The 26468-nt window shown below is 40.9% G+C and overlaps 1 protein-coding gene across 1 annotated transcript in view; it reads left to right on the forward strand.

The window, feature by feature from the left end:
- ARID5B (AT-rich interaction domain 5B) overlaps positions 1 to 26468 on the forward strand; it is a 339225-nt gene that overhangs the window by 53459 nt on the left and 259298 nt on the right. The window contains exon 3 of the mRNA XM_069753619.1: positions 10681 to 10906. Coding sequence (XP_069609720.1) covers positions 10681 to 10906 — 226 coding nt within the window. The remainder of the gene's footprint in view (positions 1 to 10680; positions 10907 to 26468) is intronic.

The following is a 26468-nucleotide window of genomic DNA, read 5'->3' on the forward strand; positions in this document are numbered from 1 at the left end:
GGAGGTAATCACTCCCACAGTTTATCACTGAGCTGCCGTGAGAGAGTTCATAGGAGTTCATCAGCTCCAGTGATCTCCCTTACGGTAGCAATGCTGCGTGGGAAAGTTCTCACGCAGTGGTGCAGTAAGTGAGAGCACTGGAGCTGATCAGCTGCTGAACTCCGGTGAATTCTCTCATGGCAGCTCACTGATACACTGTGGGAGTGATTTCCTCCTGTCGGTGTATCACCTGCCGCCGGGTAGAGTGGTCACATCTCCCGATGTGACTGTTCTACACGTGAGATCGCCTTGGGACGCTCGAGATTACCTGGACTACGGCGGACATGTGAGTATATGGTGGTTCATTATTTTACATTATTTCTAGGAGACGAGGGCATCAGGGATTTGGTGTTAGGTGAGTATAAGGGTTTTTTTATTTTTATGTGAATATGTAATTTTACTCTTTTTTTTTTTAACTGTGAGCACAGGCGCCGGTAGATGAAACTACGTCTCCTATCATCAGCAACTGCTGTCACTGTTATTAAAGACAGCAGACGTAGCCCGATGAGAGCAGTAGTCTCATCAGCCCACTCCTGCGGGTCACAGCTGCGGGGTCACGCTGACATCTGCTAGCATGATCCTGCAGCGCTCTGACCGATGGTCTTACCGGTGGTAGCGTTACCTCCGAAAAGAACTACCATGCCGGTGTTTCCAACACTGTCACACAGATGACAGCGTGGGAAATACCACAGGAAGCCAGTAAAAACTCAGCAAATCCACAACAAATCCGCAAACATTTTTATACCTGCGTTTTTGCTGCGGATTTGACTGACTCAGTTGAAGTCAATGGGTGAAAAAGCTGCAGAAACGCGCAAAGAAGTGACAAAGTTGCAGAAAGAAACGCACTGCAAATACTTAAGGAAATTTACTGATCATGTGGACAATACTTCAGGATTGTCATTGAATTAGTTTGCATGAGGGTTGCACAGACCTTCTACAGTAGTGACAGGTATAATGGGATGACAGTAAAACAGGCATATAATGATCTTGGTGTGAGGAAAATCCTCATAATACATTAGACAAGGACTGGGGCTCATCACAATATAGGCGCACAATGGCGCAATCTAATACAGCAGCTGACTGTTCCGCTATAATGAACTGAAACCGGCTTTAGCTGTTCTGCTAAATGATTACATGGTGATCTAGGAAGTTGGGTAACAATTTACTCTTATAGCAGCAAGAGTCAAAATAATAGCTGGCACTCACATCTACAAATACAAAATGTTTTATTAAATCCAAATTGAAAACAGCAGCAACAATGGTGGAGACGGTGGCACAAAAAATGTCATGAAGAAGGCTGGAAAAAAAAACCACACACTGCAGTCTCAGGCAGATTGCTCCTATTCATATTAACAGTTTACTCTTGTACTGTTTACCTAGAACTTGAAATTGAGTAAGAAATGTAAAAATGATTATGATAAGGCTTCAGTTGTTTGCTCCGGTGTTGCAAGATCTGATAACAGAAATTTCATTCAAAAGGATTACTTATCAAATGTAAGATGCCGATCATTACAATGAAATATTTGTTATATAAGTTTCACCCTAGAGATATTTCATAGACGTCAGCAGAACACATCATTGTGCAATAGTGAGAGCTAATGACATTTACCATTACTTATAGGGGTTGTCCAATTTTGTTTTTGTTTTTACTTAAATACATGTATTTGGGGCTAAAAATCATTTTTACAATTTGGTTTCATTAAATATTTTGCCTTCTGTAGCCTCTGTATTTCTGGCTGCAGAATAAGTTCACTGAGAACTGTCATTGAGCTTGTTCGGGTGGTCTCACGGGTAAGTTTGGAACTCTTTTATCTGTCTTTTTTTGAGCTCTTCTTATCTGATTTATGGCTGTAGATCACATCTAAGTTAAATGCACAGGGAAGCAAAGAGGTGGTAAAAGCCAAACAATGCAAAATTGTGAATAAAGCCCAATAGTAAAAATTAATTTTAGCCCAAGATACATGCATTTAAGTAAAGGAAAAAATGTTCCAAAGCTGAACAACCCCTTTTATGGTTTTGCTTTGTAAGTTACAAACTGCATCAAGTCTTCATCAGGAAATGAGGGAAGCTGATAACATTGCATCGAAACATACCTAGTGTGACTCTTGTTAGACCAGTCGGTAACATGCACCTAGTTCTTTTCTGAAACCCAAACCTGCTTTCTTGGCAGTAAAAATTCTGTGCACGAAACTCCAGTTTTTCAGTGTTTTTGCAGCATTTTTGTTATTTTTTAAGTGTTTTTTTGTCCATTTGTATGAGGTCTATGTAGGTGTGATGTCATCAGTAGTAATGAGTGTTTGGTGCTAAATGCCGAACATGGAAGTCAGGTGCAATGTTCGGAGTTCCAGGGGGGAGTACGTTGCAGACAAAGACAGAGAAAAGGGGAGAAGAAGAGAGAGAAAATTTTCCAGGCTAAAGTTCAAGTCACCATTCTTTTATATGGGGTCCGTGTTCTGGTTCAAGGTCGGATACAGTTCTGGTACCAGAACCGAACTTTGAAATAAAGTCCAGGTCTGGTACCATAAACCAAACTTCCACGTGTCCGCTCATTCCTATTCATCAGTACTGTTTGGCTTCCTATGAATCGCACCGTACAAACCCTTGAAGGGGAGGACTAACACACCAACATGTCTAATGACCTAAACATTGAAATTCAGAATTTGTATTTATTTACCGTATTTATTTTGCTCACTTATATAGCGCCATTCATTCCACAGCGCTTTACATACATTATCATCTCTGTCCTTGATGGGGCTCACAATCTAGATTCCCTATTATTATATATTTGGAATGTGGGAGGAAACCAGAGAACCCGGAGCAAACCCACGCAAACACAGGGAGGACATACAAACTCGAATTGTTACATTACCATTGTCAGTGGGTTGTTTTGCAAACCATGGCCTAAAGCAACAAAACAGTGGCAAGGCAAGCATGCAAGTCTTTAGTCTTTTATGTAACAAGCTACCTGCAACTTTTTTTTTTTTTTTTTTTAAGCCATGTAATAACTTTAAAATAGTCACATAAAAGTCACACAAACGTTGGGCAACGAGTGTCACTGTGGAGCTCATTCATTCTGGAGTGTGTCATTATTTTCTACTAATTATTTTGTATATAAGGCTAGGTTCCCATTGCGTTAATGGGACCGCGCTAACGGACAGCGTTGCACGGCAAAATTAACGCCGTGCAACGCGTCCGTTAGCGCGCCCATTAACAGCAATGGGGACGCGCATCACTAGCGCGTGCCATTTTCGGCACACGCTAGCGATGTGCTGGTGTTTTGTGGCGCGCCGCGGACGCTGCTTGCAGCGTCCGAGGCGCGCCCGCGGTCCGTTCCCCGCTCTTGCAGATCGGAGATCTGCGAGAGCGGGAACGTTTAACGCGACCCCTTTATATCACATTGCGTTAGCGCAATCCGCTAGCGCTAGGCGCTAAATTGATTGCACTAACGCAATCTGAACCTAGCCTTAGAAAAGCAGATTTCCTTTGGCGTGGCTCTCAATTTTTTCTATTTCTTTCTGTTCTTCGCTATTTAGTTCTTACCCCAAAATTTCATTTTTTTTTATAGTTGCAATGTATGAATGATAGCCATTTTTTATTTTTTAAATCAAATTTGTTCGTTACATTAATTCCTCATCACTGATATAAATTACTGCAAAGACCAAACCAAAAAAAGTAATAACCCGGCACGTGTGAATATATGCTCCCTCTGTTCATTCCGTCTGATATAAGACTGTCATCCAGTGAAAAAAGCACGACCTACAGAAACCCACAACTGATATTTACATTTATTAGAAATTGTGTAATCTTATGGGATAATGTTTACTTTATTCTGGAAAACATTTGCTCAGTGTTTGTGATATAGAATCTTCTCTAGGAGTCTGCTGATTTTCGGTAATGAGTTTTCACACTTTCATCTTCATTCTGAACTTTAAATTCAGACGAAAGGTCAACTGCCAGTTATGGTGATAGTGGGATTCTGCGCGCTTCTCCCATTACAACAGGTGGCAGGGGCGCGGAATAGAAATTCCCTGGAAATGCTCTAGCTTTGTCTATAAATTCAATTTATCTTTCTCACAGCCGAACACTTTGATTTCAACTCTCTTTTTTTTTTCTTAAATGAAACCCTAAACATGAAAATATAACCGTGTACCTCAAAATAAAAAAAAAAATGTTTTTCCTCTTAGGGCTCATTAACACGTCCGATTTTCACGTATGAGTCCTATCTGTGTTTTTCACAGATAGTACCTGTGATAATCTTTTAGGTCCGTTCATATGGCCATGATGTTTCACGTGGAAATATGTCCAATTTAGATCCAAGGGAGAGATCAAAACCAGCCTTGCAAGTCAATGGATCCATGAAAAGAATTGGACCGCACTCGAATGACATCTGAGTGCAGTCCGATTTTCACAGACTGTCACGTCTGAATGAACCCTTACATGCTTACATGTAATATAAGACTCTTCAAGCTGATCAATCTGGACAACTTGGCTCCTGCTCCTGCTTCTCTGAAATACTAATCTCAGCTCAGTTCTGATCACATCATAATATCATAGAGTTCAAATATTTGGTCAGGAAAAAAAATCTGAAGAATAAATCTGAAAAATAAAATGAGTTCTTGTGATGCCTTTTTCTGATCCTTGTGGCATTTTTCCTTTAGTGAAACTATGAAAGTTTTTTTTGTTGCATAGTAAGCTGACTTTTTATTGATATATTGAGCTTCATACATTTTAATCACTTTTTATTGTATTATTTTAGGGAGGCGTGGTGACCCCCACCCTCCAAAAAAAAAATAAAAATAAAATAAAAATGCAATTTTGGCATTTTGTTTTCTTTTACCATTTCTAAATTGATATTACTATATCCTGATCATTTTTAGAAACCTGAATTTATGGATATGGAAATACCAAATATATTTTCTTTTATAATTTATTTATCATTAATGGTGGAAAATGAGTGGATGCTTCTATTTTTTCATATTTAATTTTTTTTTTTTTTTTACATTTTTTTTTACTTTATTGTTTAATTTTCTTAGGGGATTTGAACCTGTGATTGTCTATTTGCCCATGCTAAATACCGTACCATAGTATGCAAGTATATAGGTCAAATCATTTTAAGCTCAGCCTGTGGTGTAGTTTCACTGGATAGCCAAAATTGCAGTGACGGGGGCTTTTAGGAGATCCCCAGCTGTCATGGTAACTCCTGCGATCATGTAAAAAATTTTTTAAAGCAGCATGTAAATGGTTAACAGCAGCATTCAGAGCTTAGCTCTGGCCACTGCTGTTAGTGACAAATGGCGACTGTCTCACACAGATGGCATTTACTGTTGTGGCCCTGGATGTGCGGCATTAAGAAAGCTGTGTTTTTACCGCCCCTATGTGGCAGTAAGAAAGCTGTGTTTTTACCGCCCCTATGTGGCAGTAAGAAAGCTGCGTTTTTACCGCCCCATTGAGAAACACCTCTGACCACTGCCTGATGCGAAATGGCAACAGCAGCCGTGACTTTACTTTACTCACCCTCTTCAAGTCCAGGTCTCTATGTCACTGCTTCCAGAGTCTTTTATTGTCTGCAGTGCTAACGTCATATCAAATGCTGCAGCCAGTCACTGTACTCAAGAGCAGCACGTGCTGTCTGCTTCAGCAGAGCCGCAGAGTTTACTGTTTGGTTGCAGCGCTGTTGACGTGATGTCAGCGCTGCAGACAATAACAAACAATGGTGGCAGAGACTCAGCTCTGAACCTAGGGAAGGTGAGTAAAGTAGTTTTGCTTTTTGAAAATAAACTGCATCTAGGGACATGAGTTTTCAGAAAATGGAAAATCCCTTTAAGTCTTGGGTGGCCTTTGTGCTAGTCCAGCCATTAACAGGTGTACTAATTTATCCCTTCATATTAAGCATCTGAAAGGAAAAAAAAATTAAATTGTTTTTACACATAGACTTTTTGGCGTAAAGTTTACTTTATGTAATCTACTACAGGAACAACCTTGAATTCCCAAAAATCCCGAGCCACCAACAGAAATATTTTAGGAAGTTATTTGCTTCGCTTCTGTGAGAGCTTCCAGTTGGCGGTGCTTTTTCAGAAAATGTGCCAGTGTCCTATATTTGGACATCTGGAATAGAAAAATAAGCTGCCTTCACGTTCTAACCTCCGTGTGTGCAGGGAGACTGCAGAGCGTGCATCAGCGGAGGAGGTAGATGGGGTCTGAGCAATGATTTTATTGGTTTTATTTATTTTTATTTTGCAGTAGAAAGCTTAGATCAATATTTTGCGTCCAAAACCAAAGCAAAACACGTTCTAAACAAGAGCCTGCTCTGAGATGAGTCAGAGTTTCAAGAATTTTATATTAACTTCATTTCTGAAAAGATCAGCAAACCATTAGTCATCGCAGCGTGACAACTTACATTTGCTTCTAAATGGACCTAAAAGTCTCCATTCACGATGCACCCTTCTCCGCTGGTGATGAGAAATAGCTGAACTGTTACATTGCACAACTCGGAGTTTCTCATGGATTCATTTTCTGATAATTCAACATCATCATTTCTTCAATTCAGTCTACTCCAGTTTGTTGCTTTTCTTTCACAGCAGATTGAAATGTTAGATAATTAATGTGCCCGTGGGGAGGTCTCCATTTTTTTTGTGTTGTTTTATTGCTGAATATTACTTTTAGAATAATTATAAGAAGTGAACCTGGCAAATGAATCTGAGTGTTTCTGCCTTGTCTTCTGAGCATTCAAGTGTTGAGAACCCGCTATATGAGAGTGAGGAAAAAAGTACATTTAAGAAAATGTGGGGGTCAGCCTAACTTGTGACGTATTTCAACTATGTTCTGCTGGAAAACTAATGAACAATATTGTGTAGGGCTGTGGGTAGAAATACATGGCTAGTGTCACTTTTATATGTTTATAATGGTGAGATTTTGGTGTTGTTTTTACTCACTGAAATCAATAGATAGAGTAAAGCTGGCTAGACATGTGGGATAGCTATCCACCGAATGTTTGTATGGCAGACGGCTATCTCCCCTCGCTGAGAGTTCTTGTGTTTTCAATGGGCAGAAACCTTTTAGCAGTGGTTTATCATACCAAAAAGCAAAGGATCAACATTGAATTTCCAACTGCCTGATGCTTCTTTCCCCTACACCATCTATTGAGGGACAGCTTGGAGGCCTCCATAGACACCAGATGGTCAACCGGTTTGATGTTCATCTAATGTGCACGAGGGCATTAAGGCTTCATGCCGATATCTGGTTTGTTTGTTTTTACATACATGTTCCATCTATGATTTTCACAGACATAATATGTACCCATTATATCCTATGGCCATGCTGCTTTGGAAAAATGAAGTGATTTATCTGGGCTGCTGGCAAAGTTCCACTAAAGAGGTCTAGGACACCTAGTTCCTTAGAAAAGGTCCAGGACACCTATTTCCACATAGAAGGTCCTGGACACCTAGTTCTACATAAAAGGTCCTGGACACCTAGTTCCACATAAAAGAACCTCGACGCCTAGTTCCACATAAAAGGTCCTGAACACCTAGTTCCACATAAAAAGTCCAGGACACCTAGTTCCACATAAAAGGTCCTGGACACCTAGTTCCACATAAAAGGTCCTAGACACCTAGTTCCACATAAAAGGTCCTGAACACCTAGATCTACATAAAAGGTCCAGGACACCTAGTTCTACATAAAAGGTCTAGGACACGTAGTTCCATGGAAAAGGTCCAGGACACCTAATTCCACATAAAACATCCAGGACACCTAGTTCCACATAAAAGGTCCTGGACACCTAGTTCCACATAAAAGGTCCAGGACACCTAGTTCCACATAAAAGGTCCAGGACACCTAGTTTCATGGAAAAGGTCCAGGACACCAAGGTCCAGGAGTTCCTCGGAAAAGGTCCAGGAAACCTAGTTCCATGGAAAAGGTCCAGGACACCTAGTTCTACATAAAAGGTTCAGGACACCTAGTTCTACATAAAAGGTTCAGGACACCTAGTTCTACATAAAAGGTTCAGGACACCTAGTTCCACGGAAAAGGTCCAGGACACCTGGTTTCACAAAAAACGTCCAGGACACGTAGTTCCACGGAAAAGCTTCATGTCACCTTATGGCCATGTTCATATGTCCATAAAACTCACCCATACTGGTGCTATCCATTTTTTACCATTTGCTTAATAAGAGAAGCTCAGAATTTTTTTTCTTCTTTCTTTACTGTTGATCTTATGACTTAGTTCCCATATTAAACCATACAATTGATGTCTGTTTGCCGAGACTCCGGCAATACCTTTGTTTGACACTGTTACACTTAGCATTAATACACCTAAGACACTTTTTTGAATGATTTCTTTAAAATGAGCACTGGAAGCCAAGTAATATGTTTGTAACGTCCTAGTTGCAACTATGCAGTAATATAGATTATGTTGTTGTGATGACATTTTGTCATTTAAAAGTAGATTCATGTCACAATAGACAGAATTAGAGCTTAAACTAGTTTTTTATTTTTTACATAATTTGTATTAAAGAAGTTGGCCTTTACATTTTGATTTTTATTGATGGCCTTTCCTTAGGCTAGCCATCAATATCTGACCGGTGGGGGTGCGACATTCAGCACCATCGCCAAACAGCTGTTATGGCGGCTGGAAGTTGTCGGACGCTGCCAGAACACAGCAGTTCTGTAATTTCTTTAGTGGCCACAGCCAGATACAGCAGATTCACCCCCTATTCAAACCTGCAGTACCTGACTGTGGTCACTATCGTCTTTACGGAGCTGCAGCATCCGATAACTTCCATTAATCAAATATCTAAGGCTAGGGTCACACCGGCACATATTCTCTCAGCCTTAAAAATGGGCTAATTATGCTAATCGCACTGTGATGAGACTCTGATTAGCTTTTGATCAGAGTGTGATCATATTGTGATCTGATTATCTCAGATGAGGGGAAGATAGAAAAAAATTCTCCTCCATTCTGTTAGTCCGTGGAAGTCAGACTGCATTCAGATGTCATCCGAGTGCAGTCACGGACTCATCAATTTGCGTGGCTGAGTGCGATCCGATAATAAGATCCAACTCGTGCATGCTGCAATTTTTATTTTTCATCAGGCCGACTCAGTCCGAGGAAAATATCGGACATGTGAGCGGCCCCAGCTTAATATTAGCTTAAGTCAGATCGTACTTGGACTGATAATACAGCCGTGTGCACGAGCCCTAAGGGTAGGCCGTCATTAAGAAAGCGCTGGCCAACCTCTTTATAGATATTTATTGTATGCATTTTGAAAAAAACCTCTGTTGATAAGTGTGTCCCATACAGAGTCTTCCATTATAATAATTTACTATTGGCTGTCACCTACATTCCAGACTAACACACGTCTATACATTTCCCCATAAATCTGTCAGCTTTGGCAAATTTGCCAGTTTACTTGATCATCTACAGCTTCATATATTTTTCTTTTAAAAGCCGTAATTAGGCAATATCTCACTGGAAGGATGTCTCCTTTATCACCTAGGTTTTCCCTTGTTTGCGTGCCTCAGCGGCGTTTATTCATTCCATTCCATTTGTGTTTGTTTTCTTTGCTCAAACAAAAGAAAAACAGATTTTATTGTCAAACTGAACCTTCACAGGTCAAATCAAAGCTGTTGCATGATTTGTCCTGTGCTACAAGCCTTTATTATCAAAAAATGCAAAGAAGCCTCTGCTGATGGTCATTGTTCCTTTTGGAGCGATGGATAGTATGTGCGCTACATTGTTGTCTGTGTTTAATTGTTTCTGTTACATTTGTTAAATAATATCATATTAAGGGGGTTGTCTAGTTAGAAAACCCATATTTATCTAATATTAGAGAATTGTGTTCCCCATCTCAGGATCCCTATCTCTCCATCACAGCGGAGAGTGGCTACAGAGAGAACCTCTTGCTTTGGAGGAGGACCTGTCCTGTATGAATGCCGTTCATATGAATGGGCACTGAATAATGATAAATTGTTCCTGTGTTGGTGCGTTGAACGTTTAATGCCCGGTTTTCACAGAAATTCTAGTTGATCACAGGAGTCCCATCTGGGGAACATTTTTGTCATGAGCTTATTGACAAAGGATCATTTTACTAAATAGGGATTATCCAAAATGTAAAATCCCTTTAAGTCAAGGTGGTAAAAATTCTACTTTATTCTTCAATACTGAAGATCCATAATTTACCCAACATAAATTGTCCCTTTTCTCTCCCACAAAAATTCACATATGAAGTCTGGTTAAGCAGCAGTTTGTGGGATCTATCGTTGCATAACTAGGCTGATTTACTATAGGGCAGCACGGTGGCTCAGTGGTTAGCTTTACATCGCTGGGATCCTGGGTTCAAATTCCACCAAGGACAACATCTGCAAGCAGTTTGTGTGTTCTCCCCGTCTTTGTGTGGGTTTCCTCCGGGTTCTCCGGTTTCCTCCCACATTCCAAAGACATACTGATAGGGAATCTAGATTGTGAGCCCCAATGGGGACAGCGATGACGTTGTTATGATGACTATATAAGCTAAGAATAATTAATACATGATTCCTGCGTTTTGCAAAACCGCCGCTGTGAGATCCGTACTATCGGCCATATTGCTTTTCATCCAGCTTTACCAGTAACAGCCCGTGTGACTATTTCTTTTTCTCTTTGTACAGGATGAAGTAATCGCAGTTTCAGAAAAAGTAATTGTCAAACTTGAAGACTTAACAAAATGGGCACAAGCGGATTATTCAAAATGGAAGTGTGGACTCCGGGCTTTACCCCTAAAACTGAAAGAGCAGGGAAAAAATGGCCACAAAGAATGTATTTTGAGATACAGACAATCCATACTGAATAGCGGTCTGAACTTCAAGGATGTCTTCAAAGAAAAGACGGAACTGGGTAACTATTGACTTCTGAGATCTTTCAGTGTTCTGCGATGACCTTTTATATGTGTTTTCCCAGCCAGGTATAATTTGTTTGTTGGGTCACCTTGATTGCCCTGGCTGCATTTATGATAAAGGCAATCGCATTGTTTTGTGTGATCTGTATGTTTTCATTCCAGTCGTATTTTAAAGGTATTTTCTGGGCACACAGTTTATTAAAACATCGTAAAGCCTTTGCTAAATGAGTAAACTTCATGATTTACTTGGTGTTAAAATTCTGTTTCTGAGCTGTAACTTGCGTCTGTGTGACCTGGTAGAGTCTGTACATCGTTTTCCTGTTTGTGATGTGAACAGAGTCAAGCACAGCTCTGCACGTAGTGGGCGGGGCTCAGCTCTGTGCACTACGTGGTGATGTCATTAGGGGTGTGGCCTGTGACCCTTTACCAGTGAGGGACAGCTGGTGGTTGCAGGGAGGAAGAGCAGAAGCTGTAGAGGCAGTGCAGTACAAAGAAAAACAGCAAGAGTATTTACTAGTTACTTTATCCGGATGTGGTGGTGCTGGGCTTTCCAAAATGCTAGATGACATTACAATAAATGAATCCATTATCTGACTCTTTGATCGCCTACCGTACAAAGATCATGTGTGGAGCAAGTGTCAGCACCTGTAACATATTTTACTGTAGGAGAGTCTCAAGCACATAGTAAGTAACGTGATCTAGAATGTTTGGAGGGAGGAACAATGCGGGTGGCAATTTATCCCTCTTGAGACTGTATAGGAGTCTCAGGATGGTGCTTTATTGAACGGAAACTGAGGGTTGGAGTGAGAGCGGTGAGATAGATAAAGCTCTGGCAGAGAAGGAAAATCTAGGAAAATCATAGTCGACTATAACGGCACAGAGAGAGAGAGCTGGCAGGAGATTCATGATGTAAGATCACAAATATGGCTGCAGCGGACTGAAAGGGAAGTGGAAAAAGTGACCCAAAAGCCGCCCATTAAATCCCGTAAACATTTTTTCTTGTAATGTTTTTAAAGCGGTTGTGAAAGATTAGAAATAAAGCTATGCCTGCTTTCTGTCGGTGCTGATTAGCTCTGTTGAGTAAAGTGAGACTGCACTACAATGCACACAACCCAGGGAGGAGAGTAGTGGTCTGTAGGAAGAAACCAGTTTTGTTTTTAACCCCTTTTATGTGAGCTATAGGGGCAAACCCTTGGTCATAGTGGGCTGCTTGTTTTCCCTGCGACGGCTGCCACAAGGGTAATGCAGTGTTAAATGCAGTCAGTTAAATGGCTGGCCGTGTGATTTGTGACTGTGTAGAAAGAGTTCATTAGCCTCGATCTGCTCTGACCCGTAGAGGGCGCTCCTGTGCAGGGTAGCCCCTCTATGATGACCGTATGCCCTTCCTTTTAATATTTGGTTGTTTTTTGTGACACTGCTGCTTCTATGTAATGTTCAGATTCGGCTCTGTGGATGGAAGAATGGATTTCAGGATATTAGTATAGAAAGCTGTGCACAGTTGTGTATGATTAGTACCTGCAATGTTTCTTCTAATCAGGCAGATTGAAGGAGTAAAATTTTTCCATTCTCACGATCATTCTACTGTTCAAGAGTTCTCAGTTTGACGTGTTCTGTCCTCTTTTTGTCTACGGTGAGTATGTTCTGTCCTGAAATTACTGGGGCTGCAAGGGTATATTTAGTTTTGCTGCATGTATAGAATCAGATATTGCAATGCCAGAAGTGATTCTGCTGAATATGGCATCTCCAGCCCAGAAATGATCATCCAGCTGAATAAAGCATCACTCAGCAAATGTGAAGAAGGAAAAGGCCTCTTATAGAAATGGATTACATATTTGTCTATCATCTAGTTGCGCAGTTTTGTGATTTCCATACTTATTTTTTCACTGATTTCAGTAGTCATCATTGTCTTATGAAATGTGGTTAAAGGGTTTGTCCCGCTCCTTCAGATTTTTATTTTCTTTACCAAAAGTTTTTTTTTTTTTAACCGGCCTCAACTCTATCTTGAGCCAGGAGGACTTGATGGATGAACTATAGTAAGATTTACCGTGTCTTGTGCAAGCCTAGATAGGTCCACCACCATTATATTGATAGTCTCAAGCCATCAGGCTGCTGGTCTTCCTCTTCGCCTTGTTCTTTCTACTCTTCCGATCATGATGTCCTTTTCCAGTAACTGTTACAATGTAATATTTTGTTGGTTCCTTTCTATTCTTCCGGCCATGATGTCCTTCTCTAGTGATCGCTCTCGATGTGTCCAAAGTCGTTGCTTGATGATCCTTGCTTCGAGTAACATGTGTGGCTTGATTTTTTTTCCAAAATTGATTTGTTTGTTCCTCTTGCCATCCTTGGTATTGATAACCTCCTTCTCCAGCACCCCATTTTGAAGGCGTCGATTCTTCTGTCTTGTTTCTTAATCATCCAGGTTATACGTTTCACAACCATATGTTGCTACAGAAAAGACCAGACAATGTACTAGTTGTGTCTTTTATTGCTAGTGAAATGTTCCTCCATTTGAAGACCTTGTCCAGTGACTTCATTGTTGATTTGCCCATAGCTATTCTCCTATTCACTTCCGGTGTCGTCGCTGTAACCATAAAATACTCCAAACTTAAGTAATTCCAAACCTCCTAACTCTGACTCCAGCAATGGCGGTCCGAAAGAACGGTGATTGGTTGCAGAGTAAACATGTCATGTCAACATGTCACTGTTGGTGCCCGGTGTACAGAGGCCAGAAGCGAACCGAAGAGGCTTCAGCACAGGAGTGGCTAGCCATTCTCAGATATCTGATCCTTGACTTGTTCTGCTTGTTCAGTATCTGATGATGAGTTTCTCTGGTGGTGTGTATTTTTGAAAATGATGTCTTTATTCCATCATACACTGTACAGTAATCTTATTTAGGCCAAAAAAAAAAAGAATTATCCCACCAGAAAACAGCTGAAGTGTTAGGGATGTGTCTGTCAACTAGCCATGGACTGGATCCAGTAAAATCCAGCCATCTTAATGCAGCTTAAGGTTACACATTAGGTTAATGTTGACCGCACATGCCAATATTGACGGGATCGGCCGACACTCTAATATGTTTGGAGGTAACGACCAACTGAGGTCGGGGAGATGTCGATCGACCAGTCTAATTTTGAACTGTCTCTCTTTGTTTTCCTGGAGATAATTTGCCTATCTAAGGCTACTTTCACACTAGCGTCGGATTCGGCCCGTCGCATTGCCTCGGGACGAGATTCTGACGCTAGCGTTTGTTGTGCCGCACAACGGGGGCAGCGGATGCTTTTCTCCGGCGCATCCGCTGCCCCATTGTGAGGTGCAGGGAGGTGGGGGCGGAGTTCCGGCCGCGCATGCGCGTTCGGAAAAAGCGGTCCGTCGGCTGCAAAAAACGTTACATGTAACGTTTTTTGCTCCCGGCGGTCCGCCACAACACGGCGCAACTGTCGCAAGACGGTTGCGACGTGTGTCAATACGTCGCAATGCGTCGGTCATGTAACTCTATGGGGCAAAAACGCATCCTGCAAACAACTTTGCAGGATGCGTTTTTTCCCCTAAACGACGCATTGCGACGTATTAAAAAAAAAACCGCCAGTGTGAAAGTAGCCTAATACAGAACACGGTAGCGCTTGGCCAAATGGGCGCTCCTGTGTATGGGAAGGACGTCCGAGATGGCTGTCAGCCGAACAATCGACCAAAGCGTCGTTCGGCCGACTGCCATCTAATGTGTTTAGGGGGCTTTGCGGCCAAGACAAGTAAGGCGTTATTCTTGCAAAGTTTTTAAATCTATTGTAAAGAGTATTCCTATTTACGAACAAGAATTTGAGGCTCACATGGTTCTTCATTCTTCTTCTTATATAAATATATAATTTACTAGCGTCGGAAACCGTAGCATAATGTGTGTCAGCCTGATTAATGCTTTTGTTTACCAGAAATGTCTGTATATGCATGTTTTCTGTGGAACTAGGTAGCATCTGTGATCACAAAACATGCCTCGTTTGCAAATAGTAGGTGAAAAAAAAAGGCTGAATGAATAATATTTGTGAAGAGCTGCAGCAGCAATGTGGTGTAAACCTCATCAGCTTAACGTGGTGTTGTAATTCATCTGGTAATGGTTTTAAAAAAAATAATAAAATAAATCAAATTATTTTTCCCTAGCAGCACCTTTTTACCATATCCCTTTAAGTGAAGCAAGAAGGAGCAGTGTAAGCTTTATTGGCCTATAAATATGTCATTACAGTCAGACTACATTTATATTCTTTAGATTGTTGTTTAAGCCAAGAAAATATGCTTGTACAGGTTGAGTATTTTATTGAAAGCCTTAGAGGCATTGAGCGGAATATGTTCTAGGTGGAGGTTATTAAAACACTACTTTCATTCTAGAATCTGATGCAGTGTCAATTATAGCTTTATAGATTTTTTTCTTTTTCAGTGCACCCTTAACTCTTTTTCATTTAGTTTGGTATTTGTAGTTACCAGAACCCAAAAGATAAAGCTACAAACCTGGCCGTTACATTTTAGGTGCCTTACATAGATATTTTGGTAGAGCTTCAGTGATTGACAATTGGTCACCAATCACAAGCACAATACTGATTCATCCATTGAATGAAATTAAAGGTTTTATCCAAGACTTTTTTATAGCTTTTTTTTATTATAGACCTAAAATGTAGCAGGCAGGTAGTAGCTAGCAGGAGCAGACGCCCGTAGATCCAAGAAAATCAGGCAGATTAGGCAAATTAAACTCTGATCAAGCTCTTATCAGAGTGTGATACCATTTTCAAGATGGAGAAAAAAAAGTCTCCATCTTCTCCATTGTGTTAGTGCACAGAAATCGGACAGCACTCAGATGTCATCCGAGTGAAGCCCGATGTTTTCCACTGACTCATTCTCTTGCACGATCCAAATAGCAGATCAGAAATCGCTCATGTGCGCGACCCCATAGAAAAACATTGGTCCGAGTGCAATCTGATATTTTATCGGATCGCGCTCGGACCAAATATACGGTGGTCTGCACCTGCCCTCAGAGACAGATCCTGGGTATGTAGTATAGCAGCCACCACATATCCGTTTCCCAGCACTGACATACAGTTACATCATTGCGAGTATTGTTAATTTCTATTACTCGTAAAATAACAATTGTGACTTTTTTCTCAGTATACAGCCCTATTCTATTTCTCTGTTGTTCTTCCTGGAAATATTTCAATAAATTCAGATCTGTACATTGCTTCTTCCTTTGCCTATAGGGTCTTGTTCCTACATTCTCACATTCTCAGTATTGATGTGGATCATCTCGGTCTATATAAAGACTCTCTTTGTTGACAAATGGAAAGGCACTACCCCATGGTCGTTTTTTTCATACTTTTACAGGAAGAATAATAGAAGAACTGTAAAGTGCAGAGTTTAAAGAAAAAATGCTCCAAAATTATTTTAATGGAAATGCAAGCTTTAAAAAAACAAACAAACTAACAAAGAGTAAAATATAGAACAGGCAAGTCAGGGGAGCTGACAGATCCTTTTTAGAAACAACCAAAACAAGGGACTATTTTATTAGCTGAGGACGTAACGGTGTCATTGTTTCCAATAAACTGATGAACTGGATGTTTCTACCATTCCAGTTGTGCTCAAAAGTTAACGTACCCCGGCAGAATTTTTGCTTTCTTGACTTTTTTCAGAGAATATGAATGATAACACCAAAACCTTTTCTCCACTCATGGTTAGTGGTTGGGTGAAGCCATTTATTGTTAAACTACTGGGTTTTCTCTTTTCTAATCATAATCACATCCAAACGACCCTGATCAAAAGTTCACATACTCTGGTGATTTTGACCTGATAACATGCACAGAAGTTGACACAAATGGGGTTGAATGGCTACTAAAGGTAACATCCTCACGTGTGACCTGTTTACTTGTAATCAGTGTGTGTGCATAAAAGCTGAGTGAGTTTCTGGGATCCAGACAGACTCTTGCATCTTTCATCCAGCCACTGACGTTTCTGAATTGTGAGTCATGGGGAAAGCAAAAGAATAGTCAACCGATCTACGGGAAAAGGTAGTTGAACTGTATAAAACAGAAAGGGATACAAAAAGATATCCAAGGAATTGATAATACCAGTCAGCAGCGGTCAAACTGATTAACAAGTGGAAAATCAGGGGCTCTGTAAAAACAAAACTACGGTCAGGTAGACCAACAAAAATTTCATCCACAACTGCTAGGAAAATTGTTTGGGATGCAAAGAAAAACCCACAAATTACAGCAGCTGAAATACTGGACTCTGAAAACTAGCAGTGTCGCTGTTTCAAGATGCACAATAAGGAGGCACTCTCACCTACAATATGCAAAACAGCACAGAGAAAAGCCTCAAAACTTCTGGAACAAGGTAATTTGGAGGGATGAGACCAAAATTGAACTTTTTGTCCACAACCATATACGTTACATTTGAGGAGAGGTCAACAAGACCTATGATGAAAGGAACACCATTCCTACTGTAATGCACGGAGGTGGATCGCTAATGTTTTGGGGATGTGTGACCTACAAAGGCACAGGAAACTTGGTCAAAGTTCAAGGATAGATGAATGCAGCACGTTATCAGCAAATACTGTTGCGCATGGGACGTACTTGGGCATTCCAACTGACAACGATCCAAAACACAAGGCCAAGTCGACCTGTTATTGTCTACAGCAGAACAAAGTGAAGGTTCTGGAGTGACCATCTCAGTCACCTGACCTCAATATCATTGAGCCAATCTGGGGAGATCTCAAGTGCGCAGTTCATGCTAAACAGCCCAGGAATTTACAGGAACTGGAGGCTTTTTTGCCAAGAAGAGTGTGCAGCTTTACCATCTGAGAAAATAAAGAACCTCATCCACAACTACCACAAAAGACTTCAAGCTGTCATTGATGTTAGAGTGGGCAATACACGATATTAAGAAATGGGATATGTGAACTTTTGATCAGGGTCATTTGGATATTTTGGGTTGTCATTATGATTTAAAAAGAGAAAACACAGTAGATTGACAATAAATGACTTCACCTAACCACTAACCATGAGTGGAGAAAAAAGTTTGGTGTTATCATTCATATTCTCTGAAAAAAAGGCCGGGGTATTTAAACTTTTGAGCACAACTGTATATGTAAATCATCGTATAAAAGCAAGGTTTCATGCATCTGACCAAACAGATGTATCCTATTTGGCTGAAAATTAGATATAAAAGATCGATAAGTCTATAAAAAAAACAAAACAAACTTTATAATCCCGGGCAAAAAAGGTTTTCAATGTAAATTCTAATTTCAATAACTGTTTTCATTGCTGTTCGCATGTCAACAATATTTTTACAAGAAATGAACAAGATGGTGAATAATTGTGTTTCTCTTAAGGCAAGGTTACCATGGTGAACGTGAGACGGCAGCTTCATAATTACAGACATAATAAGAGCAAAATAAAGGTCTTTGGAAAATATCACCATGTTATTTGGAAACATGGGCAGTTCTGAATTAGTGATACGGTGCCGGCTGTCTCCTCGGTGGATGTGGATGTCGTACTGCTATTTTATTGAGACAACACACCACTACCAATGTGCGTTTTGTCAATTCATTTGTTAGAACAAATTAGTATCAAAGCGATCACATTCTGAAGGACACATAAAGAATGCCCAAAAGCCTGCTGCTTGACAGATGGTTTACTGATAGGATGCATGCAGAATTCGGAAAGGACGACACCGTAGTATTTCATGAGATATAAAGGTGAATTAACACATCTGCGAGGATTTGCGGAATGGAGAAACACGCAAACTTTAGCAGCGGAGAGAACGGCTGAGGCAAGGCGACACATCCTTATTCTTTGGTAACATTTATGTATGTGGATTTTTTCCACGCTGAGATTCTCAGATGCTTGTTAATGTCTTTATGAGAACATTGCATTGCATGTGGTTTGAGTAAATGGGTCAGGATTTGCTTGGTAAGCGGAATCACTCAGGCAGCTCACCGAAGGCCATCTATGGTTTGACGCGACTCTATTAAGCTTTGACACGGAAGAGAGAAGATAAAACATTGTCCTGACAACTGATGACACAATTTTAAAGCCCACCATACATATGAGATTGCTGTCAGAGGAACAATGCTTGGGCTGATCGGCCAGTTGGCAGCCATCATCTGTTCGGCCAAGCAATCTTGTGCTCTCGATCTGAGAGCCACTGTCTGTTGTGGCGTATCTCCAGAAGAAAGAAAAGGATCAGCAGTCTGAAATCGGACATGCCGGATACTTACCTTCCCCAACAATCATCTGTCCCCCAAAATTATTCCTGTGTTGGCTGAACCCTTCGATAGCGTTGGGTTTGGCCAACATTAGTCTAATGTGTATCGGAGCCTTCATAAATATCACTAAAGATAGACTATATCATGAAGTAACTAGCACACTCAATCCGAGAACTTGTTCAGCTTGTTCGTTTAACCCATACTTTGCTTTAAGAAATAACAAAGTAAAGGTGGGAGGATTTGGAGTAGGCTCCTATAAAGGATCGTGTGGCAGCTAATACCGTTTTATTATTTTATGAGACAGATTGCTATTCGCCATGACCTCTAATCCCATGAAAAGCCATATTGTCTCAGCACATCCTGAACTCATCATTGTTTAAGCTGGTAAAAGTACACTGAACTCTTGGAAATGTCTGTGAACCACTTTGGACACACTTGTTTGTCTGCTAAAGATCTGAAATCTGTAGGTTCAATGGACCTTGCAGTGAGTTATCTTCCATGACTGGATGTAAAGCACATGTCAGTGGTTACAGGATTATGGTGCAGAACAGAAAAAAGTTTGTTGTATAAATACTCTGAAAATATATTGGTGTTTGAATCACTTGGATCTATTTGATTTCAAATGCAGATTTTTTTTCCACTGCATTCGAATCAGACTTCATCAAATCTCACAATGCGACCACATATCCTTCAGTTAGGATAGGATGATCAATAAGTGTCAAAATGGATCCCTGAAAGTAAGGCTCATTACCCCCATCATATGTGCAGCAGTTCCTTGAAAATCTCTGTTTTCTTCCTGGTAATTTACTAATATTCACTCCAGAAATATTCTTCCCTTGAAGTAATAATAATAATCTCTTTATTTATATAGCGCCAACATATTCCGCAGCGCTTTACAGTTTGCACATACTATCATTGCTGTCCCCGATGGGGCTCGCAATCTAGATTCCCTATCAGTATGTCTTTGGAGTGTGGGAGGAAACCGGAGAACCCGGAGGAAACCCACGCAAACACGGGGAGGACATACAGACTCCTTGCAGATGTTGTCCTTGATGGGATTTGAACCCAGGACTCCAGCGCTGCAATACTAACCACTGGGCCACCGTCATCTCTCCATACATCGACCTCCTGCTCCTGGTGAGTCGGTGATAGACCTGTGTATAAACTGCAGCGAATCAGAATACATGGAGCTTCAGGGGGTGAACAGCAACTTGATCCAATAATGAGGCTGCTGACGTGTCCCAGATTACTCAGATTAAGGAGTTGTGTCCCAGATTTCTCCAGACATTTTGTAGACTAATTTGTAGTCACAGATTAAAGTTCCGTGCTCGTAGAGCTGAGCTTAAAGCTGCCAAGCAGTAAGATCTGCGGTAAATAAATAACTGGTGATCATCTCATTTTGGTACTGACTTTTCTCTTTTCAGCTGGTAACTGAACAGTCCCTTTAAGTTTATGGCAGTAAAAAACACATTTTGCAAACATGGAAATCTGCTCAATGGGAAAACCACTTGGGCCCCAATTTATTAAGACTGGCATTTTATACACCAGCCTTAGTTAAGAGAACGCTTGAGGAATTCCATTTTTTTTAAATTTTGGTGCAGCTTTAAATTAAGCCACATCATTGCCAGTCAGGGACTTGATTACATTTAAGTCATAATGTACGCCCACCTTTTTGTTGAAAATTATGATCAATTTGTTGGGGTGTTTGGTGGTGCCCTGTCCAACCCAGCTCTGACCAATTGGCAAAAAGTTGTCAGTTGGCCAACCCTAGCATAATAATATTGCTAACGTTCTCAAAACCTTTGCACAGCTTTGAGTTGTGCAATAATTTTGCTGTATTTCAAGTAGTTTTACGCCAAAATTATATCGAACTGCTTAATGAATCTGGACTATGCTTAAAATTGACATTTAGTATAGCCATCGGCCAAGCAGTGTACACATGGCAGGTATGTCCACTGTCATTATAAGCACGCATGCTCAGCTTGGCCAAGTGTGCATCATTTAATAAGTGAAAGCGTAAAGCCATCCGGTCTCCAAACGCAAGACATCCTCGTATTTCAGGGTGCAATTAGAAATGGTGTCACTCTTGTCCATGTACTGTATCTGGTATTACAGTTAAATGGATTGTCCAGGGTTTGGGGTTCAAGTCTGCACTCACTCTAAGTGACTGCAGACTTATAAATCCTCCCAGTGCGCAGTGAGCACACTATCAAGATTCTCCAGCAGTGGGTGGGCACATAACCACAAGAATGCGCTGACATTCCGACTAGACATGCATGGCCTTGCTCAATTCCAGTCAACTAAGCGAGGCTGGATATGTCTAGTCAGAATGTGGCAGGAGGTATGCAAATTGCATACTTTCAGTCACATGACCCCTGGCACTGGAGAATCCTGACAATGAGCACTGTGCGTGCTTTGAGGATTCATAAATCTGCAGTCACAGCGAGTGATTACAGACTTGAGCCCTAAGCCTGGACAACCCTTTTAAGCCTCACTGAAGCGAATGGTAAAGGGCTGCGATTCTAAGTATGTATGGTCCCATGGACAAGAGTTGCACTAAGACACTATTATTTATATTTGTAAAAAAAAAAAATTAAACCAAAGCAAAAAATGACTAATTCTGGTTTTGATGTCATTTGGAATGCAGCTTTACTGTACCGTACTCAACACCGCAATGTTTTCCCGTCTCTGTAAATGAAGCAAACATACTTTTAATACACATCTTGGCAGGAAAACGACATTCCTTTCTAGAAACACCTTAAAAGCTGTCTGATTTTTCTTTCCCCCATTTCCTTTTTCTTTTTGTCAGTGATTGATCTCTTACCCTTCGAATCTGTGCTGTTCCTGCAAGATTAACATTTGTTACATCATGTGACTGCGCTGTGAGGAGTGTTATAAAGGGACAAGGTTCTCTGCGGAAACCTCATGAGTATGCAAATTAGTCCAACGAAATTCTGATAATTGTCACCGTGTTTGTTCAGTGGAAGGAATACAGGCAGTAATGAGGCTTGTTTCTTGTTTCACCGTGTATGTGCTTGTGGCTACATAAATTACATACACAAGTAGATCTGAAACCTGCAATTGTAAAATATACTGAGCGTGTCAACTCCCATCAAGTCTTCAAATTGTGTAACTGGGACAATGCTTAGTAAATCTGATGCATTGCATTCTCAATAATAAGCTGCCCTGTGTTCATTAGTAATAGCACTATTAGCCAGTATATGACGGCTATCTTGTATTTTTCCTGTTTTCTCCATAGCGCCCTGACGCTTTACATGAAAATCATGTCCCAGACCCAGCTTGCTCCCAGGTGTGGGGTGCATCACGCTCTCTTGTAGGCCACCGGCCTCCGCTTTATCCAGTCCTCCGACTTCAGGAGCCGCCGCACATAACTCAAGGGACTCGCAGTCCATGTTAACAAACAAAAGTTTACTGGACGGGTCAGGTTTATCAGATCGTAGTATGCAGTATCGGGCACAACACTTCTTATTCCTTGTTTCCTTAATACAGTTCATCATCAGCATTATTATCCGTTCCTCCTGGACTATCCCTATATTTACTGTTCCTCTCAGTTCTTGTCCTGCCCGGCAGTGCACCTGGGATCTATTACCTTCCCTTCACACGGTTCCATGTCCATTGTCCCTTGTACGCCAGAAGATAAAGGCACACTTCACTGCAGCGGCACCAAGCCTTGAGCTCCAGACAGTAGCAGGAATGTCCACAAGGGATCCCAGTAAGGCCTCCTACTGTCCCGAACGATAGATGGTTGCTCACTGCAACTTGAACTTGACCTTGGTTACTCTACTTCCCTATCTGACTATGAGAAAGTAGTCCTCTTGTATTAGGGATTTCCCTTCCCACTATGGGCCATTCCCAAACTTTACTTATGTCTGTCCCTATAGTATGTATCTGGGCAGATCTCCCTCATATCAATATGTGTTACATTTTACATACATCAACTCAGCAGTACAGTCCACCACTTGTACACTATCTCTAAGGACATGTGTTCTTTTGGTATGAGTTAGATCAGACAAAGCATTGGATTGTACTTGCACCTAAAAATGCAATGAAAAACCTAATTTACCTAATAGGTGCAGAAATAGTGCAGAGACTCTATAATATCAAAACACTCTCCAAATACTCATGGTGTCAGACTAAGGGCTCGTGCACTCGACCATAAAAATTGGACAAGTGCTATCCGTCGTTCTGATGGGAAGCACTCATCACCATGTTATTCTACGGGGCTGTGGACATGTCGCACCATGCCCGAGCTTGATCCGATATTCGGATTGCACTCAGCCATGCAAGTAAGTGAGCACGTGGAATCGGACTGCACTCGGATGAAATCCAATTGCAGTGCAATTTCACACAGACTAACAGAATGTAGAAAATGGATCACACTGTGCTAACACTCTGATCAGAGTGTGATTTGCATAATTAGCCCAATTCTCTCAGATGAAGAGAATCTATGCTCGTCTGCACTCGCCCTAATTTTCAGTTGTCTCTGAGAGTGTTTGGAAACAATCTCCCATACACAGCACCCACAGACTAGAGGGATCACTTCTCTCCTTATTCTAGCAGCAACATATATAACATTATACAGCAATACTGTGAACACAGCTCTGGGACGAGTTAAAACACTTACTGGAAAGCCGCACTTTCTGTCTGTGCGTCTCTGCTTGTTTTCTCACTCTGCTCCTGCCTCCTCCCCTCTGCTCTAAGACATAGACTTCAATAGGCCGCTGTAATCTGATACCTAAGTGAACTGATAGTCTGTCTTAGTTTTACGAAGACGGGTTATAGCTTTTTTTTCGCAGTCGTTGATGAATTTAGGAGGCAGGGAAAGAAGAAAAAAGTGGAGAAAGAAGCCAATTTCTCTGCTAAGAGTATTTTTTATAGTCACTTGTCTTACTGATTTAGGCAAACAACAATGGCAATGTAAATCTCCCATCTAGTTCTTGAAAATGATGTGGAATTCAAAAATAATATTAGTAAATTATAAATTATTTTCACTTTTTTGGCTCATTTTGGATATATTTTCCTGGAGTTTATCCATCCTTACTCTTTTTGTTGTATACATTGTCCAGTAAATGGGAATGTTCTATATTCTGGCATCTGTTACTGCCTATAAATAGTTGTATTATATAATGTCTGATTACTATTATAACATTCACAATGCGCTTCCACCACCCTGCATTTGGTGTTTTTGCCAGTATTGCAGAAACCATGATAAAGGACCTTACATTAATTCCCATGGGCTACAATGATACCTTTTGTTTTACAGCTTAGGTTCGTACACGAGTATTACACAATTAAGAATTTCGGTTTGGACGCCAAAATAATGCAAAATGTTATCAATCCGACCCCACAATTCTGCTGCTCCCTAGTGACCGTCCAGTCCATACAAGCGGTGCCTCGTCATCACAAAAAAATTCCTCTGCCGAGCACTGGATAAATTAGTATTTCTCTGTCTCTGTATTTTTATCACATGCAATGTTGTAACAAAGCACACTTTTTTTTTTTTTTTTTTCTTCCGACTGAATGACATTTTAATTCGTCAGCTTTAACTCTAGGTTATTTTTCAATTAAAATGCCTTTGCAGATCAGCCACCCAAAAAGAAAATCACAAGTCATTATTTTTCCGCTGTTTGCGGAAAGGCATCAGATGTGTCAATGAGATGCAGCACGGAAAAATCAATATTTGTAGTTCAACATTGGAGCAAAGTGTAGTTTGCCAGAGATGTGAACGAAGAGATATTTGCTTTGATTTGACTCTTGATGCTTCTACGCGGCAGATAACTATGGTATTAGTGCAGGTGATGGAGATTCTCAGAACTTCTCCAAAACAATGAACTGGTTTTAAAAAGTCTAGTGCCGTCTACATTAGCATGACCATTGATCCCAGTGATTGGCTGCAGCGTTCACACTCCGTAATCGATGGCCTATTTTTAGGATAAGTAATTAATCTTTGATTGGTGGGGGTGCAACACCTAGCCTCACTGCCGATCAGCTGTTCCTGGTGGAACTACCCAGTTGCGGAGCTGCACAGCTCTGTCGACTGTAAAGTGGCGGCATCCGGGTGTTACACTTCAAATCAATAGGGTGTGTGTGCAGTACCCGGCCGCTATTCTGTCACTGGAGCGTAGCTGAGCAGTTCTGTCCACCACTGACACTGGGAACAGCTGACTGACTGATCAGACCTAACTTATCCTAAGGATACGCCATAATTAATAATAATGTTAAAGTCCCAGACAACTTCATTCAAAGCGTCCCAATAATTGTCCCAGCACTTGAATCAGTTTCTCTGCCTCTATTTTACGGAAGCATAAACCTGATGACAGATACTCTTTAATTGTTAAGTCCAGCAATGATTTGCTTCCATTTATTAAATTAATTTTATTTTATTATCCCGAAATTGACGCTATAAAGAAATCCGTATCTAGCTTTCGTTCTATGTACGAATTAAGCCGATATTATATTTCGATCATCATACCTATATCGAACAAGAGGGAGCTAAAGACTCATAATGACACAGGGCCAACCACAAAAATAATAAAAAATACCAAATTTTATTACATTGTTCACATACACGTTACATAAAAAACAATAACACACAGTGGCCCAATCTAAATACAAAGATACACAGTACGAGTGTCTGTAAGGGGATAAGAGAGCAAACAATAGTATGCACGATGGCTGCAAGAAATCGCCACTAGAGAATGGGTCAGAGGTGAGATGGAAAAAATGCTAGCAAAAAAGCCCTGTACCCATAACAATAAAACGTATGGCCAGTGTATACCCAAATAAATATAAAGGTCTAATTTAGAGCCTAGATCTTAATCACCACATATGGCCACACATGGGTAAGTGGAGCAATATATGTCCTATCCTAAAAAAAGTGCTTGTGCCAAAGTGCATTGTGCATAGGACAGCAGTGGTTAGAGACGGAACTTACCCATGGCAAAAGACGATGGCGCATACACCGTGCATACAAGGTGCCCCGACGCGCGTTTCGCGTTGCGAGCTTCTTCGGGGGGCAGTGTCAATATATGTCGATATTATATTTCGACCCTACTCCGCACCAAATTGGGCCCTGACAGTCGCTGCGTGTTTATTAGTCTTTTCTATGTCACAAACGGGAATATTTGTATCATCGCCTTCGCTTGGCGTTGAAACATGTTATTTAAAAAAAAAAAAAAAAAATGGCCTCCCCGCCAGATATTATTGGGAAGAACATAGTGCATATTTCACACGAGAAATATCGAAAGCAACAAGTGTCAGGGGAAACAATAGCGGCCCTGTTTCCGGAGTGTAACAATGAG

This window comes from Ranitomeya imitator, chromosome 2, assembly GCF_032444005.1.
Source record: "Ranitomeya imitator isolate aRanImi1 chromosome 2, aRanImi1.pri, whole genome shotgun sequence".
Taxonomy (NCBI): domain Eukaryota; kingdom Metazoa; phylum Chordata; class Amphibia; order Anura; family Dendrobatidae; genus Ranitomeya; species Ranitomeya imitator.